The following is an 18461-nucleotide window of genomic DNA, read 5'->3' as shown; positions in this document are numbered from 1 at the left end:
CTGTTGGGTTTTCTTAATTTTCTTTAGCAGGATTGGCAGATGTACATATTCCTATTTCCATTTTACATGGCAACCTCGGAAGTACACGGAAGTGCCAGAGTTGATAGATTCATTCTACCTGAGCATCTGACACTCCTTCCAATACCTCTGTGCCATTGGCTTAGACTAGATAACTTCATGAAGTTCCTTCAGTGAGGGCTGCAGCAAAGCGGTGGAAAGCATGGGCTATGGAACCAGACTGCTAGACTTTTATTCCAGCTCCATCCACCTCTTCTGACTGTGTAGCCCTGGGCAGGTTATTTGGCCTCTCTGTGATGCAGCAGAAGTGGAGATAGTATTTTCCTCAGCATGTAGTTAGAAGGATGTAATCAGGCATCCTCCTGTTTAGAACAGTGCCTCACACATAAATGCTCAATGAGCATTGACTATTATGTAGAAATAAATATATATTTTTTAAGACATGGTCCTGTTCTGTCACCTAGGCTGGAGTGCAGTGGCACAATCATGGCTCACTGCAAGCTTAAGCTCCTGGGCTCAAGTCATCCTCCCACGTCACCCTCTGGAGTAGCTGGGACTACAAGCATGGGCCACCATGCTCAGCTAATTTTCTTTCTTTTCTCCCTTCCTTCCTTCCTTCCTTCCTTGATAAGGTCTTGGCATATTGCCCAGGCTAGTCTTGAACTCCTGGCCTCAAACTATCCTCCTACCTCAGCCTCCCAAACTGCTGGGATTACAGGCATAAGCCACCATGCTCAGCCAAAATAGATTTCTCTAGGGAAGATTTCAGTTGTTAAGTAATCCGCTACCTAGTGAGTAGATGGCTCCTTGGTAAGGCTACTCCTGAAGAGTAAATAGTGGGAAAGTCATTCCTGTTTAGTCTTAGGAATCTTTAAAAAGCAAGATTTTTAAAATTAATTGGATTTACCCATAAAAATTGGGAATTTTAGTAAGAGATCAACAGATTTAGAACCAGGAAGTTGGAGTCTGAGTCTTTGCTGTGCCACTTCCTGACTTTGTGAGCTTGGGCAATTTTTCCCATGTCTCACTCGATTTCCTTATCTGTGAATGTTACACATAATGGGGACAACAACTCACCACATAGAATTATCCCAAGAATCACACGAAATAATAGAGCAAAAGCACTTTTAAACAGATGTGTTGGGCATTTTTATTCCCTGGATGCAAACCTACTGAAAGCAAGTAAAGGTACTAGTTGTCTGTAGGGTAGGCAATAGGAAGCCATGCTGGAGTTTGAAACTGAAGTGCAGAAAATCCACGCTAGCTTCAGATATGGGTAAATTATTAAGGTCTCCAGGTGTGTCACAAAACACAGACATGCAGTCAGTTCCGAGGACTCCTCTATCTCCATCTGTGACATTCTCTTACCAATAGCCAGATTGTGCTTTTATTTCCCCTCTACTCATACAGAGGATTCAGACCCCACTCCGGTGAATCCTTGCTATGATGGGAGCCACATGTGTGACACAACAGCACGGTGCCATCCAGGGACAGGTGTAGATTACACCTGTGAGTGCGCATCTGGGTACCAGGGAGATGGACGGAACTGTGTGGGTAAGAGCCATGTTCTCGTGTCTCCTTCTTGTAGCCCTTGTTTTTCCTCTGCCCTCCCCAGCATTATGTCTGTAGAAGACAAGTATCTGTCACCTTTACAACCTCCATTGTCAATGATTTTAGCAGCTGTTAATCTGAATATAGTTATTTAAAAATTAAAGCATAGCTGTTTAGGTTTGAAAAGATGGTTTGGAGTGGAGTGGATTTTGCACTGGGGCCGTGAAAAGAAAACATCTGTTGCAATTCCTGGATGTTTTGAGTTAAGTTTTGTAATTTTGAGTTTGTAGTAAGTAGTTCTTAGACTTACTAAAAAGCACATTTTCTGATTTTCTTTAAATTTTAGACAGACATTGTGTGTCTTATATCCCCAAAAGGCAACGGTAGAAATTTCTTGATATTAAAAAAAAATTGGTTTTCTTCCAAGTATCCATTCTTTTTAAAACAGTTAAAGAATTCTTAGAATATTCACTTAAAATTTTATCTTCCTGTGGTGTTTACTTGAATGGCATGAAATTTTTACTATTTCTGATTATCTGCAACATGGATTCATATCTGATTTTTAAAAATTCTACATCTGCCAACCATTTGTCCCACTGAAGCATCATACTTGTGAGAAAACATTGAGTTTTTAGACCCTCCACTTCTGGGACCCTTTAATTAAGCAGAATTTTTCTCTTCTCATTTCTTCTTAGATGAAAATGAATGTGCAACCGGCTTTCATCGCTGTGGCCCCAACTCTGTATGTATCAACTTGCCTGGAAGCTACAGGTGTGAGTGCCGGAGTGGTTATGAGTTTGCAGATGACCGGCATACTTGCATCTGTGAGTTCCAAAATCATTTTCCTATGTGGCCAAAATGGTGCTCTTTAATCTTGCTCTTTAATCTATCAATGTTTTGACTTGTGCTATTCAGAGGCTCTGCTATATGGTTTTCTTAAGAAGACAGTTTACATCAAAATAACCCAAAGCTGGCTGGACGTGGTGGCTCACGCCTGTAATCCCAGTGCTTTGGAAGGCTGAGGCAGGTGGATCGCTTGAGTTCAGAAGTTCGAGACCAGCCTGGGCAACATAGCAAAACCCCGTCTCTACAAACAATACAAAACATTAGCCAGGTGTGGTGGCACACGCCTGTAGTCCCAGCTACTCAGGAGGCTGAGACAGGAGGATTGCTTGAGTGCAGGAGGCAGAGGTTGCAGTGAACTGACAGCATGCTAGTGCATTCCAGCCTAGGTAATAGAGTGAGACTCTGTCTCAAAAAAAACAAAATGAAAAAAAAAATCTCTCAAAGCTATGGCTCAGTTTCAGCCCTGTTTATTTTCACTGTTTTTCCCTAAATAGATATTTTTGGTGTTGAGTTATTGAAGGATGTCCACCTCAGTTGGGACTTCTGGCCCAATCATGTAACAAGATGATGAACCTCACTAGTAAACACCTCCAGCTCTTTAGATAGAGCCTAAAGTATTTTTCAAATTAGAAGAGATGGATTTATAATTCACTGATGCATGTCCTACTTGACTGGCTAAAGAGCTCCTTCTGTAACAAATTACCCCTCGTATGTTTCCAAAAAATACTACAGACCTAAAAATGGATCAAAAGAACTATCCCAATTCATCCCATTGATAAAGATGGATGAGAATAAAGAAAATTCACTCTTTAGCCAGGCATAGTGGCTCACGCCTGTAATCCCAGCTACTCAGGAGGCTGAGGCAGGAGAATCACTTGAACCAGGGAGTTGGAGGTTGCAGTGAGCCGAGATCGCGCCACTGTACTCCAGCCTGGCGACACAGCGAGACTCCATCTCAAAAAAAAAAAAAAAAAAAGAAAATGCACTCTTTAATTCAGTGGGATGAGGGTAGAAGTGATAGGAGAAACTGCGTGTGTGTGTGTGTGTGTGTGTGTGTAGGAGAAACTGCGTGTGTGTGTGTGTGTACGTGTGTACGTGTAGCAATTGCTCTGGAGTGTTATAAACTTTAATTGAGGACTGCTTAGGTGATAGGTTTTTGTGCTTAGTATTTTAACCACAAATTCATACCAGTACTTGAACTTTAATAGCATACAAACCATCTAGGAATCTTGTTAAAATCCAGATTCTGAATCACTGGACCTTGGGTAGGGTCTGAGAACCTTCATTTCCTGGTCTGTTGCTGTTGGTCTGTGGATCATGCCATGAGGAGCAAGGCTCACCCTTTGCAGGCCTAAACTCTGGATGCCCTTGTCTTCTTCTCTTTTCAGTGATCACCCCACCTGCCAACCCCTGTGAGGATGGCAGTCATACCTGTGCTCCTGCTGGGCAGGCCCAGTGTATTCACCATGGAGGCAGCATGTTCAGCTGTGCCTGCCTGCCTGGTTATGCTGGCGACGGGCACCAGTGCACTGGTGAGTAACTGCAGGTCAGCCTCAATGACTGGAAAGTTGCTTTGGATGCACATCCCCACATAGATGGAGCTCTCCCAGAAAAGACAAAGGACTTCCTTTGACTCTAACAGCCTTGTGGCTGCCAAAATAGTGGGGAAAAAAAGCATCCTTTGAGTTAGAAAGGGGAGCCAAGGGTGATTTCCTCTGGACTAGATGGGCGAGCATATATGGCTTCCTTGGCAGAGACGTTCCTGTAGCACTCGGGAGCTTCTAACCTTGGTTCCCTGGAGCCAGCGCAGGCTGGAGGAATTTAGGGAAAGTTGCATACCTTCCTGTTAGGCGGTCTCCACCTTAATTCAACACTTATGGTTGTGCTCTTCTCCTGCTTCAAGTGATATTTTAAGCAATCTCTAAACACATATATAATTTCTAATTTTTCTCCTCTTTCAAAAGAAAGAACTCCACATATATAAAAAGACACACATATCAAAACTCTTCTCCCAGAAATCTATCTTTAAGACTTAATGCAGTATTTTATAAAAGCACCAAACCATTTGTAAGGCTAGCCATTGGAATTTAACTTAGAATGTGTGAGGTTGTTATTCAAAGGCTAGACATAACTCTCTGAGTATAAATGTCCATGAAACTAGGATTAGGAGTACTTTAAAACAGAAATCATTCAATAAATCTTAAATCACAAAAGGTTTTCCAAACATACCCTGTGGTATGTGATCAGATTGAAATTCAGTTTCACGTGAGTCACACACACACACAGTTAGGGTAGAACGACACACTGGGGATGAGAGAATGGTGGGAAAAGTGTTTGGAATGGGAAAGGGCCTGCTGGGGAACATGAACCTTAAAAGGCAGACTTTCCCCTGCTCCTGGTGTTGCTGTGTGCATCTGCCTCCATCCGCCCAGACCCACTGAGCTGATGTGCTAAGAACAGCTTTGCAATTCCTGGGAGCTTTATACCAGATCCAAATAGCACGGGCCTCCCTCCTCCTCACCAGATGTTTGATTCTTATCCTTCTCCCATTCCTTTTTCCCTTTGGTTTCAGCAGGATGGGCTGAGTGGACAGCAGGCTGAGGCCATGTGTCACTGACAGAACAAAGGTCACTGTGACAGCAGCTCAGCCTTCCACTTCTCTCTGGATGGGGCAGGCGCACATGGTGGTTTCTGAGCCTCATTCTTACTCTTTCCACTTGTGCTGTACAGAAGCTCTGCTGCATGGTTTTCTTCAACAATTTATGCTGAACTAACCCAAAGCCGTGGCTCAGTTCAGCGCTTTTTTTTTATTTTTTCCCTAAATAGATATTTTTGGTGGTGGTATTGAAAGTTGAGGCTATGGCTTGAATATTTGTCTTCTTCAAAACTCATGTTGAAACTTACATTCCACTGTGGCAGTATTGAGAGGTAGGGCCTTTAAAAGGTGATTGGATCATGAGAGCTCTGCCCCTATCAGTGGATTAATGGGTTATCTTGGGAAGGGAACTAGAGGCTTGATAAGAAGAGAGACCTGCCTAAAATAACATGTTAGCACGCTCAGCCCCCTCACCATGTGATGTCCTGCACCACCTCAGGCCTCTACTGAGAGTCCCCACCAGCAGGAAGACTGTCACCAGATTTCGCCCCTTGACCTTAGACTTCTCAGCCTTTAGAACTATAAGAAATAAATTCCTTTCCTTTAGAAATTACTCAATTTCAGATATTCTATTATAAACAACAGGAAATTGACTAATACAGATGGTAACCCTCAGTTGGGATTCCTGTGTGTCTTGGTATTAGGCCCAGTAATGTAAGAAGACTATGGACCTCTTGAATAAACACCCATAGCTCTAGATAAAGAGTATTTCCCAATTAGAATGAGGTAGATTTGTAATTCACAGATGTTTGTCCCACTTAACCAGCCAGGAGCTCCATCTGTCATAGATATACTGGTGAGAAAACATCGAGTATATCTATAATAGATATACTCTTTACAGATACCCTCTATAGGTATGGAGTTCAGGGTGAGGTGCCAAAGCCTGACAGTGGGAATGATGCTTTTCCTTCTTGTGGAACACATCGTTTGTTTGGTTTAACCCTAGTACCAGCTCTAAGAAATGTGAATCCACTGAGAAAAATCTTGTCTGTAGAATTTATTTAAACATCTGGCTGCTCAGATCAGCAGAGATGGTGCTTTTAAAAGTTCCTTAGCTCTCTGGTTTAAAGCAAAGAAGTTGAAATTAATTTCAGCCTAGATGAGATGAGTGTTAATCAGAATATTAATTTAGATTAGATGCTGCATGCTTTGATCACTTCTAGAATGATTCTCTCCCTTCTTTTTTCTTCTACTTGTCCGGCAAGATTTTGATTACCTTCTGGGGTCATGTTAGGGCTCCGAATTTGACTACTTTTCCATATTGGGAATTTAAGTACTGTCACTTTTTAATTTGCCCTATTTTTGTCATTTTCAATTGTCCCTATTTTATTTCTGGTTCTCTGCTTTTAGGATTCTTTCCAAAGCCTACAAACTAAAAATATGCCAAACCCATTAGGTCCTTCCCCCAGTGTATTGGTTATCTATTGCTGTACAATAAATTACCCTAAAATGTAGCAGCTTCAAGCAATAGACATTTAATATCAGTGGTCCAGGGACCTGGGAATGGCTCAGCTGGGTCCTGTGCTTTAGGATCTCTCACAAGGCCACAGTCAAAGTTTCTGGTGGGTCTGTGGTCTCAACTGAAGGCTTAACTGGGGAAAGATCCACTCGTGGTTATGGGCAGGATTCGGTCCTTTGAGGACCGTTGGATTGAAAGCCTTGGTTCCTTGCTGGTTGTTGGCTGCCTTCAGTTTCTTGCCACTTGGGCCTCTCTAACACTACAGCTTACTTTATTAATGCCAGAGAAAGTCTGCTAGCAACATGGAAGTCATAATCACAAAAATGACATCCCTTCAATGTTGCTTTATTAATTAAAAGCAAGTTACTGAAAGGGCGGGGATTACACAGGACCATGAATAGGTAGGGACTGTTGGGGGCCATCTTAGAGGTTGCCTACCACAGCCACTTACCATGTAGTTGTCTTCTAAACTTTCAGATTGTGGAGTAGTAGAGAATGAATGGTCATTTTCCTAAAGACCCATGCATAAATCAGGCTAGGCTAATCATGAAAGTAACTTGAAGAATAAATATAGAAATATATGTGTATGTGTGCATATTTAAAGGCATTCCATAGTGTACATGTGTCTCAGTGACCAAAGAATAGAGGCTCTATTTTGTGGGAGCTATGCATTGTTAAAGCACATGCTCTTTTACTCCATCAAACTAACAATAAGGGGGTGTGGGAGTTTTTCTCCAGCCATAGTTTGTTAAAAAAAAACCGGCTCCCTGGAGAGGCTGCACTTGGATTTGGGTTCTCAGTCTGGTCTGAGTCACTAGCCAGGAGGCTTTTATCCAAGTAGAGTTAAATCCTCTGCAGCTTCCCTCAATCTGGAGTGATTTCAAACTTGTGTTGGTGTGAGCTGGATATTTCTCAGACATGTTTGTTCTTTTGGACTGTTGTGACTTGGCCAGGTGCAAAAACAGATTGTCTTGAGTTGGGACCTTCCCAGGAGGAGCAAGTGTGACTGGAGGAAGCTGGGTTACAGATGGCCCACTACCCAGAGCCATCATTACTCAGAGGCCTGAGGGTAGATACTGACATTATTCTTTCTTGGGTTTCCTGGTGTTTTTTCTTTTCTTTTCTTATTTTTTTTTAATTTTTATTTATTTATTTATTTATTTAGGCAGAGTCTTACTTTATCACCCAGGCTGGAGGGCAATGGTGTGATTATAGCTCACTGCAGCCTCAACCTTCTAGGCTCAAGTGATCCTCCCATCTCAGCCCCTCAAGTAGCATGCCCAGCTAATTTTGGTATCTGTTGTAGAGATGGGGTTTCGTCATGTTGCCCAGGCTGGTCTCAAACTCCTGAGCTCAATCGGTCTACCCCCCTCAGCCTCCCAAAGTGCTGGGATTATAGGCGTCAGCCACCACACCTGGCCTAGCTTCTCTCTTCTTTGATAACGAAAGCATAATCTCCATTATGTACCTGGCCAGGTTTCCTGTTCCAAGAATGTAGGTAGATGTTGGGTATGGTATGGTAAAATCAGCGTGGTTATAGGAGGAGGCAAGGATGAAGCTTGAAAGGAAGTCGTTTATTACACTTACAGGTCTGGAGTGGGTTCACCACATGCCACACGGGGTGCAATTATTAGGGTGCCTAATTGAACAGATTGTGGAGTAGAGAGAGAGTGGGACCTGTAGGCTGAATCCTTTATTGGGATCTGGGATGGGTTTGAGGTTAATTGATGCCAGGAAATTTCACTGGGCTCAAAGGCAAGTGGGTGGTGGTGAAGGGGCGGGAGCCTGGGGGAACTCGAGGCCAGGGGTTAGGTTTATCATCCAGCAGTTCCTGCTGGTTTTGCTCAGTACTGGGGCAGTGAGAAAGATGTTAAAGCACGAAAGCATGAACTCGAAGGATTTTTAACACATTTTCCAAACAGGTTCTTTACCAGCTTAATAGACTGGAGGATTGCACTGAGATTAAGCTACCTCTCATTACCTGAGTGATAAAGGGGCTCTACGACTTCTTGAACGTTTTTGTCTTTATAGCAGACCCTACAGACCCCTGCTAGTAATGACTAAGCATAAGCAGTGGCTTCCTTCTCCAGTGGTACAGTAAAGTTCCTCCCTTGCCAGGGGGCTGAAAGTCTTTCCATGTTTTCTCTCTTGACATCTGACGTCCTGTGCATGCCCAGGCCCCGGAGGGACTGGCAGGACTCTAGTCTCTATCATGGTGTGAGAGGCCCTCCAAGGAGGAGTCAGGACTGCGAATTCAGGGAGTCTCAATCTTTGGGGCAGGAATTTCTCACTTGTGATATCTTCAGTCTCTTTGGGGACTTTCTCCTCCTTGTTGGTCATTTCTAATAGTTTCTGTCTATCCAAAACTTTAGTATCTTTGATGATGCCAACAGTATCTGTGGGGAGGAAGGCTGGTCTTTCAGATTGAGTCAGAATTCTTAGGCTGAAGGTTCTGAGCACATCAGTGATTTATTTGGTAGCTCTGGGGAATCCCCTATCTCTTTAGTTCAAAAGTAACAATAAGAAACTTCTCCATGGGCTCCAGAAATAGGCCCTGTGTCTCAGGAATTCCTGCTTCCTGTCATTGCTTGGGATTCCTGTTACCATTAGAAGTACTTTTAGCATGTGTATTGTGAATAGCTTTAATTTCCTGCATTTGGCTGGATGTTAATTTTTACAGCTTTAGTTTTACAGCCAGTTTTACAGCCTCTTCCAGGTCCAAGGTATTGGATGGTCACCAGTTTTGCCCAGCTGGGCATTTGAGTTGTCCTGTTGAAGAGGCAGAGCCAAGCTCAGGGATAATTGTGACATTGGTTGATTTCAGGGTAACTGAGGAGCCAATCTGGTTTGTTTCTACCCTTGCAGATGAATTGATATCTGCTTTCTTGCCTTTGTAGGTGAAATGATGGTATCCAGGGAGGCCAACCACTCACCTGGGTGGAGACTCTGTGGGTTGCATTGAGTATTCAGAATTTTGGGGGGAGGACTCCAAGGAACTGATATATGCTGACTAAACTCCCCAGAGACAGAAGATAAGCAGAATACTTACTTTCTAATTATAACATAAGAGATTCCTCTCCAGTGAACAGAACACCTACACTTAATGCCCAGTGTGTGTACTTAATGGTACTCGAGAAAGCACATTAGTTATTAGAGGATGACCCAGTGACAGTGTGGTCTGGACAAAGGGTGGTGCAGGTAACTCTAGAAGAGGTTCCATGTGGGTCATGGGAGCCTGGGTGAGGAGCTAGCCCTGTTCCCAACCCATTCACATCAAATTTAGGGCTTCAAATGTCTATCTTCCCATGCTGATGTGTCTCTACCATGGGCTGCACCATATTGATGCAACACACTCTCATTTTCTAGGTTTCACACTGATCACACCATCCCACATTTTGGGTTTTTTTTTTTTTCTATTCACACATTTTAAAGAAACTTGGTTATTACTATGGATGGAAATACTGCTTTCTTTTCAGCCAAGCCTTAATCGGACCTACACCCTTTGTTTATCCTCCTGTTACTCTGAAAGACTTCCTGTCTCTTAAGGTAGCTTATCTCATCCCTTGGGCGTTAGTTTTAACCATTCAATTCTCAGAGCTGCTTTTTTTCTGCTGGGGATGGGAGGGGTGGGTGACTTGCTATTGTCAGCAGATGTGGATTTCATTAAATAAAAGGAATGTAAGTTGGCTTTTGTTTGAAGTGTCAGGATTTTGTAGTTTTGAGAAATATGATGGTGAAAATTAATCCTCATGGTGCTATGTGGAGAGTGTAGGGGCCTGAATTGTTTGTACTGATATGCCCAGCAAATTTAGATTTCCATTTTGTAAGTATTATCTCAAAACCCTAGATAACATTTTTTTCTTATTTCTTCTAAAAGTGGAAAGTAAAGAAAATACCTGGTTAATGGGGGTGTGGTTCTAGATAGTAAGATTCTAATTAGGCAAGACAGAATGTGCTTCTTAGCTGAAAAATATTTGGGCCTCATCTGGCTCCTTTGCATCTATAGACCAATGTTACAGGGAGATGGTGCCAACAACGAAAGAAAAAAAAACCATTGTTGGATATATTTGTCTTTATTGCAGCATTGCTGAAAGGAAGTTAATGACTTATAGTCTAAAGGTTAGTTCAAAGGTAATAACTTCCTTGAATTCATTGTCAATGAAACATGCTGTAAGATGTGTTTTTTTTTTTTCTGTGAGTGACTACCCATTTGATTTCTACACTGAACATGTTTAGTCTAATGTGTTAACTCACATGTTCCTTAATTTTTTTTCTTCCTATTAAGCTTACCTTTAGGTGTCAGCATGTTTCTGCTCATGCTCAAAGGTCTTCTGAAGCTGACACCTCACTGCATGTTGATCCACATATCCAAAGCCCATGCAGTTGCACAGATTGTGTGAGTGAAGTCATAGTGTTCTTTGCTTCTTTCTTCTGTTTCTGACCTCTGCAGATGTAGATGAATGCTCAGAAAACAGATGTCACCCTGCAGCTACCTGCTACAATACTCCTGGTTCCTTCTCCTGCCGTTGTCAACCCGGATATTATGGGGATGGATTTCAGTGCATACCTGGTAAGTTTCAGAGGGCCAGATTAGGCACATGAATCTCTTAGCTCCTTCAAGGATATTTTTCTATGACAGCCCACTCTTGATTTAGCCTGGTCTGGAGGCTTGGTGGATTTTCCAAGCTGTGGATTTTTTTCCTCGGTTACCTCCTGCTGCCTAGTTTACTGATAGTTCACTGATTCGTAACATTTCTGGAGGCCTGCAGGAGATGACCCACCCATCGTCCTACCTCACAGCAGCCCTGGTTAACTGCCCTAGTGATCTGCTTGACCTAGATGAGTGCAATTTGGATGAAGTGTTGAGATCAAGCTTATGAAACAGAGCCATATGCGCCGGTAGCCAGGGTTAAGCCATGGCGACTGTGTTAGAGGAGCTTGGCCAGCTTGGTGCAGTCTAGTGAGTGCCGTTGGCTTGCAGCTTCTCAGACTTAACCTCTGGGCCTCAGGGGATGAATGAGCTTTGGCTTGTTTTCTCCAGAGTCTCTTGGGATGTTGGGCAGATGCCATGGCTACCCCTCATTTTCCCCAGATGACAATAGGGAGGGGCTGGGCTGCTTTACACTTAGAGCCAGCTAGGGGACCTATAGGATGAACTGGAAGAACTGGAGAGAAATGAGGTAAATAGTGGCAAGGTGTTATAAAATAAGAATCTTGGGCTCCAAAATCCCAGCGCCTTTCCATGCCATGCTGTGGGCTGGTGAAGTGGATGGGTTGCAATGCCTTCTATTTCTCTTTTGTGTCTTCCTCTGCCTTGATCCTGGAAGACTCCACCTCAAGCCTGACACCCTGTGAACAACAGCACCGCCATGCCCAGGCCCAGTATGCCTACCCTGGGGCCCGGTTCCACATCCCCCAATGTGATGAGCAGGGCAACTTCCTGCCCCTACAGTGTCACGGCAGCACTGGCTTCTGCTGGTGCGTGGACCCTGATGGTCATGAAGTTCCTGGTACCCAGACTCCACCTGGCTCCACCCCACCCCACTGTGGACCACCACCAGGTGAGCTTAGGCCTGGGGCTCAAGAAGCAGAATGGCACTGGTGGTGGGTAGATCATAATTCCTGCCCAGACCACGCAGGCACAAAGCCAGTCACCATCCTTCATAGCCTCTTTCCTCCTGAGAAGACTTGAATAATAGTGCGTACATATACGCATGTTTGTGTCATAAGGACATAGAGATATGCAATACATGACACATATGATCTGTTACACAATGGCCTCTTAGACCCTTGTCCAGTACAAACTGGAAGTTGAGATTGTGTATGTAGGTCAGACTGAGACCACTACCCTAGACCTGTTACAGCAGCTTAGAGAGATCTGACAGTTAGAAGATCTGGCCAGACTGGCGTTTTGACCAGAAGGAAAACTGCCTTCCTATGTAACTATCTCGCTTACCTCTGCCTTTTGAATGGCAGGAAACAGTATGAACGCTGTGTTAGTATCATTAGGAAAAATAAGAAAAATAACACCTGCTAGTGGATCCAGTTAGTTTTCTCTAAACTGACAATCCCAGCCCTCTGTAACCCAGCCCAACATCTCAGAGGAGGCACAGGCATCTGGTTTCTGTTAGCCCATACAATCTGAGAACATGCCTGCTACCATCTGAGCATTCCCCAGCTGGGTGGGGCATGGTGATCAAGTGCTCACAGTCGATTCCAACAGTAGGCAGATAAGGCAACTTTCTGTTCCTTGTTGAATTATTCAAGGATGGGTAAAACTTGTTTCCCTAATCGTTACAGAAAAACTTTATTTAATGAAGAGCATAGGATTAGCTTGATACCGTTTTAGCCAAAATGATTCCGACACAGCTTGCTATCCAAAGATCCATTTTTACTATTGAGAAGGGTTCCATAAATGCTAGTCTTGGCTTTTAATGTGTGAAAGTAAGAAGAACTGGAGAATTACCAATGTTTTTTTCCCTTTTAATGGTGTTAATTGTTGCCCGGGTACGGTGGCTCATGCCTGTAATCCCAGCACTTTGGGAGGCCGAGGCGGGTGGATCACGAGGTCAAGAGATTGAGACCATCCTGACCAACATGGTGAAACCCCATCTCTACTAAAAATACAAAAATTAGCTGGGCGTGGTGACATGCACCTGTAGTCCCAGCTCCTCAGGAGGCTGAGGCAGGAGAATCACTTGAACCCAGGAGGTTGCAGTAGGCCGAGATCATGCCACTGCCCTCCAGCCTGGCAACAGAGTGAGACTCTGTTTTTTTTATTTATTTATTTATTTTTATTTTTAAAAAGCCAGGTCTTGGTGGTTCCCAGATAGGTAAAAATTGATAATGGTTTGATCCATAGTCCCTCTTTGTTTCTATTTTTAGGAAAAGATTTTAAAGGTCCAAAAAAGGTACAGAGAAATTCTATTTCCCTCATGCCTTCTCTTTGAAAATGTCTTGGTTCTAACTCTATCTGGGATTTGAAGAAATCAGATGGTTGGGAGGTGCCTTTGGGGAATGGTTCAGAATTCAATTAAATTTATTAAGACAAACATGTGCTAAGGACAATTATTTTAAAGGGGGAACCAAGAGACTGAGAAGTGAATGACGAAAATAAGGCCGTGTTCTCTGGTGTGGACTTTCTCCTGCCCACACTCTCTCGGTGCTGATTTGGCCCCGACTGCTATCTCTGACTGGTCTCATGTTTGATGGGGTCAGCTTGAAGGAGGGTAAGGACGCTCTGTGCCCACGATTTCAAAATACTTAAACCCCTGCCAACCAGAAGCACAAGAGAAATTAATTCATGGTTGGGTTGAAAAGTAGCAAATAGTAACTAATGAAAGGGATGCCCATGTATGAGTGATTTGGGACACCCATTTCCCAGGAGTTAGGCACGTCTCTTTGTTTGGAATGCAGACACATAGCACAGGGTGGTCCCTTAAAGCAAAAATGGATCCTTGGAGATCTGAATGTGGAGCAGGGGTGGAATTGGGAACTTCTCCAGGGAATCCTGCAGTGTTTGAGGAAGTAGCATTTCCCTCTCTGTGTTCCTTGAGACACATTTGGCTGACGAAGTCAGAGTCTTACCTTCTCCACGGGGTCTTAAAAACAGCTTTGTCTTCCATGGGTCATGAGCTACAGTGACAACTAAATGGCATTCGCTTCCCCCAACTCTGGTGAGTCGTGCAGTCGAGCTAGAGCTAGTTGGGTTTGAGCTCTGACAACTTCATTCGCAGTCTTTTGTGTTCCAAGAGGAATTGTATGTGCTGGAACCTGATCATAATGTTCCCAGCTTTGTTCTTTAGAGTCATTGGAGGGTTTTGAGCAGAGTGACATGAAATGCCTTTATGTTTTAAATGGGCCATTCTGGCTGCTGCTAATTGAGTTTACACTGGTTTTGGAGAGAGTGAGGGCATAGAAGGGTGGAAGCAGGAAAACCAGTGGGAAGGGTGTTGCAGAAATCCCAGGGAGAGGATGAGGCTTTTTGACCAGGGTGAGGGGGTGCAGTAGTGAGAAGTAAAGATATTCTAAGTGGATTCTGAAGGTACCGCTAAAAAGAGTTTTTGACATATCAAATGTGGATGGTGAGAGAAAGGAGGGTCAAGGATAATCAGGTCTGAGCAGTGGAAAAATGGAGGTGCCATTTACTCATATGGGAAAGACTAGGAGAGCAGCTGGTTTGATGGCGAAGGCGGGGGCTCAGTTTCTATTAGTTTCTGATTTCTATTATACATCTAAATGGTGGTAGCAAGTAGGGTTATTGGCTATGTGATTCTGCAGACCATATGCTTTAAGTTGCAGGAATTAAAAAGGAAGGAGAAGCACCTCCTCTTGTTTAAGTTCCTTTGGGGTAGTCCTAACATAAATGAACAAGTTATCTCAATAACCTTCTGCAGCAGAGTCTTCTCAGAACAACCTGTATTTTGGACAAAGCCTCAATGGCACTGTGGAAGCAGCCTGGAGGAAACTGCTTTGCAACCGAAGCCAGCAGGACTTCAACCATGGAGTGAGCTGTGAGGGAGGGGACAAGAGGAGAGGATGCTGGAGAAAGAGGGGGAAAGGGCAACATGGCAGGAAGCTAGAGCCTGCAGGAAAAGATTCAGCTTTGAGATAATCCCAGGTGCAGGGTGGCTAAAGCACTTCTGGAAACTGGGCTGCAGAAGAACCATTTTTAAACTGTTTGCCACCCCCTCTGCTATGCTTCACTACTAATTCCACTCAGTTTTACCTTTATTCCATGTAGTTTTCCAGTGGGTAGACAGAGGGCACCGTGGCGCTGGGCTTTCAGTAATACTTTCTAAGACACACACTGGCCAGTCGCAAGATGGCCCTCTCCTCAGCAGCTTCGAGCTTGAAGCTTGAAGCAAGTGGGGAATGAGTACAAATTGGCTTTAAGCATCACCTCGGCCACTGAGTCCCCAGGGATCACCTGCACAAGTGCTCTGTTAGCAGAGGTGCCCAAGGTACAGGCAGGATGGGCCTTGTGGGCCTCTCCCGGCCAGAGAGAGATCATGCCCCTTCCCAGGCTGAGTGAGCTGCACTGCTGATCTTACCTCCTCTTGTTCTTTGTTGATGTGGCTGGGCCTTGATGACAGACCCTCCTGGCAAGAAAGAAGCATCAGATGATCTCTTTCTGATTCCCATGGTGGAGAAGTACTTAGAACACATTTGCTTCCCAAGTTTGGTGTCCACGGGCTTGGCTGAGACCTGGACAGTAGGAGGAAGGCCAGGAGGCCAGGCATGGGGTCTCGAGCTACATTTTGCATTCTGTCCTTGGCTCACAATCAAAGGTTTTTCTTCTTCCCTCTTCCCCATCTGCTCAGAGCCCACCCAGAGGCCCCCGACCATCTGTGAGCGCTGGAGGGAAAACCTGCTGGAGCACTATGGCGGCACCCCCCGGGATGACCAGTACGTGCCCCAGTGCGATGACCTGGGCCACTTCATCCCCCTGCAGTGCCACGGGAAGAGCGACTTCTGCTGGTGTGTGGACAAAGATGGCAGAGAGGTGCAGGGCACCCGCTCCCAGCCAGGCACCACCCCTGCATGTAAGCACCTGGCCGCCCCTACTCCCCTCAGCTGTATCTAAGGCCTTTGCTAGGGATGCTGGCTGCTGTGGTGAAGTGGGGGGGACATGTGGGGTCACCAGGTCTAATGAAAGAAGTCACTATGTGCTATGTTGATTTATAATCTGGTCCACACAAGATCCCAATTTGCGTTTGGTGTCTGGTTTTTGTCATTAGCAGCTTCCATAATTGGAACATCTGCAACTCGGTTCAGCAGGCAGTTATTCCCCCTCCCCAGCCCAGGGTGACAGGGGACACGTGTCACTCTGGAGTCCTAAAAGGAAGCTGACACAATGCTGGCTCTGTTTTTTTTTTTTTTTTTTTCTTCTCTTGAAAAACAAAAAAAAAATCTGTTCTGCTTTGTTCTGAGGGAAGTGTTTTGCTGTCTTCTTCCCTAGTGAATGGCAGATTTACATAATTGATCCTTAAAAAAACCCTAGAAATTAGAATTTCTTTTGAAGAACATCTGGAACACATCTGCATAGGGCGAAGAACTTTTGATATTTTTGGAGGCTCTGGTATGTGGTAAAGTAACTTTTCTTCCCATCTCCCTGCCTGCCCTTGTTTCCCTTCCTGCTCTCCCACCCTCTCTCCCACAGGTATACCCACCATCGCTCCACCCACGGCCCGGCCCACGCCCCGGCCAGATGTGACCCCTCCATCTGTGGGCACCTTCCTGCTCTATACCCAGGGCCAACAGATTGGCTACTTACCCCTCAATGGCACCAGGCTTCAGAAGGATGCAGCCAAGACCCTGCTGTCTCTGCATGTAAAGTGGATTTCTCCTGTGTGGGGCGGGGCTGCGTGGCTTTCCCAGTGGGAGCCACCTCACAGGCCCTGTTGCAGTGCAGTGGACTGGTGCAGGGAAGTCCTGGAGGGTTTCTGAGCTGCAGCCCATCGGCATGGGCCCGATGCCACCACCACAGAACCAGGGCTCTCTTGCTGGGAGTCACCTGTCACTGGCCAAGGCTGTGCTCTCTGGTTCGTTCATAGGGTTTCAGATAAATGGAAAGGGAACTTTAGAGTTTTCAGCACATGGAGGCTGTGTGGTGATCCAAGGGAAAATGGACCAACTCTTACCCTAAGTCCCCAGGGTTCTATGTCATAACATCTCCATAGAAATCCTGGAAATCAAAGTGACAGGATGACTAATCACAAGGTGTGATCTCTGCGATTTGTTGGGGACTCCAAGTGGAAATCAGTTAACGACTGTCTCACCGTTGCAGCCCTTCCCTTTCACTTTGGTTCTGTCCCTTTGACCCACTTCTTTCCTAACCTTCCCTGACTCCATAGATAAAAACTTGAGGAGTGTGTGACGCTGAGAGAGGAGTGGATGGAGCCTTCCCCAGGGGATGCTTGATGCTTCCTGAGCCAGCAGCCTCCCTAATGCAAGGCACCCCATTTTGGGGAGAGGGTTTTCTCAAAAATGGAGGAAAAATAAGGGTGGCTGTCTAGAACGGCATCGACACAGTGGAAAATCATCTGATTCCATTGTTGAACTTCACACTCCAGGCACTTGCTCATCCCTAAGAACAGTATGGCATTCATGTTTACATTTACTTCTGTTAATGAACTACACTTATTTGGTTCCAGAAAAGCTTAGAGGCAGCCAGTGTTTAGGAAGAGATGTGTTCTTTTTAAGATTCGAGTTTGTTGGGTCCTGTCCCCTCCCCCAAGAAAACTCTCACATTGTTTTGTAAAACTTTCTCTGGGAGAGGTAGAGACTAAGAAGTTGACATCACTTTAAGCTAACCCTCTTTTATTCAAGTCATAGAGCTTGACTGTCTTTCTGAACATGCCCCTGACCAGGACACGGTGGTGATGGTAGTGGTAGTGGAACTGAAAGAAATGGGACATGGGTTATTTGCACATTTTAAGGAAATTTACTTAAACTGGGACTTTTTCCTCTAACCTGAGGTTATGACATGGGTTTATGAATCCCATGATTCCCCGGGTTAATGGAAGCTCATTTGAATGTGTACTCTTGCCTGGGACAAACGACCTTTCAATTTTCAAATAAAAGTATAGTTGACCTTAGGCTCCCCCCCCATATAAGCTGCCTGTTTTTCCACTGAAGCCAAATCCCGTTTTGTACAATCTTTCTTGGCTGACTACGGTCCCGGAGGGCGTAAGTGAAGCCAAGCCCCAGGAGGCTGTTAGGCAAGGCAGGAACTTGTATGACCTCAGGGACAGCCAGATAACCCCTGAATGTTGGCTTTGCACATCTGCTGGGCTTCTCAGAGCAGGAGCCTGGATTGGAAACTGAATGAAGCAAGTTCTGCATGGAATTGAGGAAAAATATCAGACTCAGCATTATTTTATTTTTTAAAGAACTGTCATTTATTTAGCAATGAGGAGGAGAGACCTC

General features: G+C 44.7%; 1 protein-coding gene across 1 annotated transcript in view; it reads left to right on the top strand.

Moving 5' to 3' along the window:
• Positions 1-18461, top strand: part of NID2 (nidogen 2) — a 70615-nt gene that overhangs the window by 44303 nt on the left and 7851 nt on the right. The window contains exons 10-16 of the mRNA XM_054447696.2: positions 1429-1572; positions 2265-2393; positions 3804-3947; positions 10981-11100; positions 11858-12091; positions 15854-16075; positions 16693-16862. Coding sequence (XP_054303671.1) covers positions 1429-1572; positions 2265-2393; positions 3804-3947; positions 10981-11100; positions 11858-12091; positions 15854-16075; positions 16693-16862 — 1163 coding nt within the window. The remainder of the gene's footprint in view (positions 1-1428; positions 1573-2264; positions 2394-3803; positions 3948-10980; positions 11101-11857; positions 12092-15853; positions 16076-16692; positions 16863-18461) is intronic.

This window comes from Pongo pygmaeus, chromosome 15, assembly GCF_028885625.2.
Source record: "Pongo pygmaeus isolate AG05252 chromosome 15, NHGRI_mPonPyg2-v2.0_pri, whole genome shotgun sequence".
Classification (NCBI taxonomy): domain Eukaryota; kingdom Metazoa; phylum Chordata; class Mammalia; order Primates; family Hominidae; genus Pongo; species Pongo pygmaeus.
The sequence above is the reverse complement of the archived record's forward strand: the minus strand, read 5'-3'. Positions and strand labels throughout refer to the sequence as shown.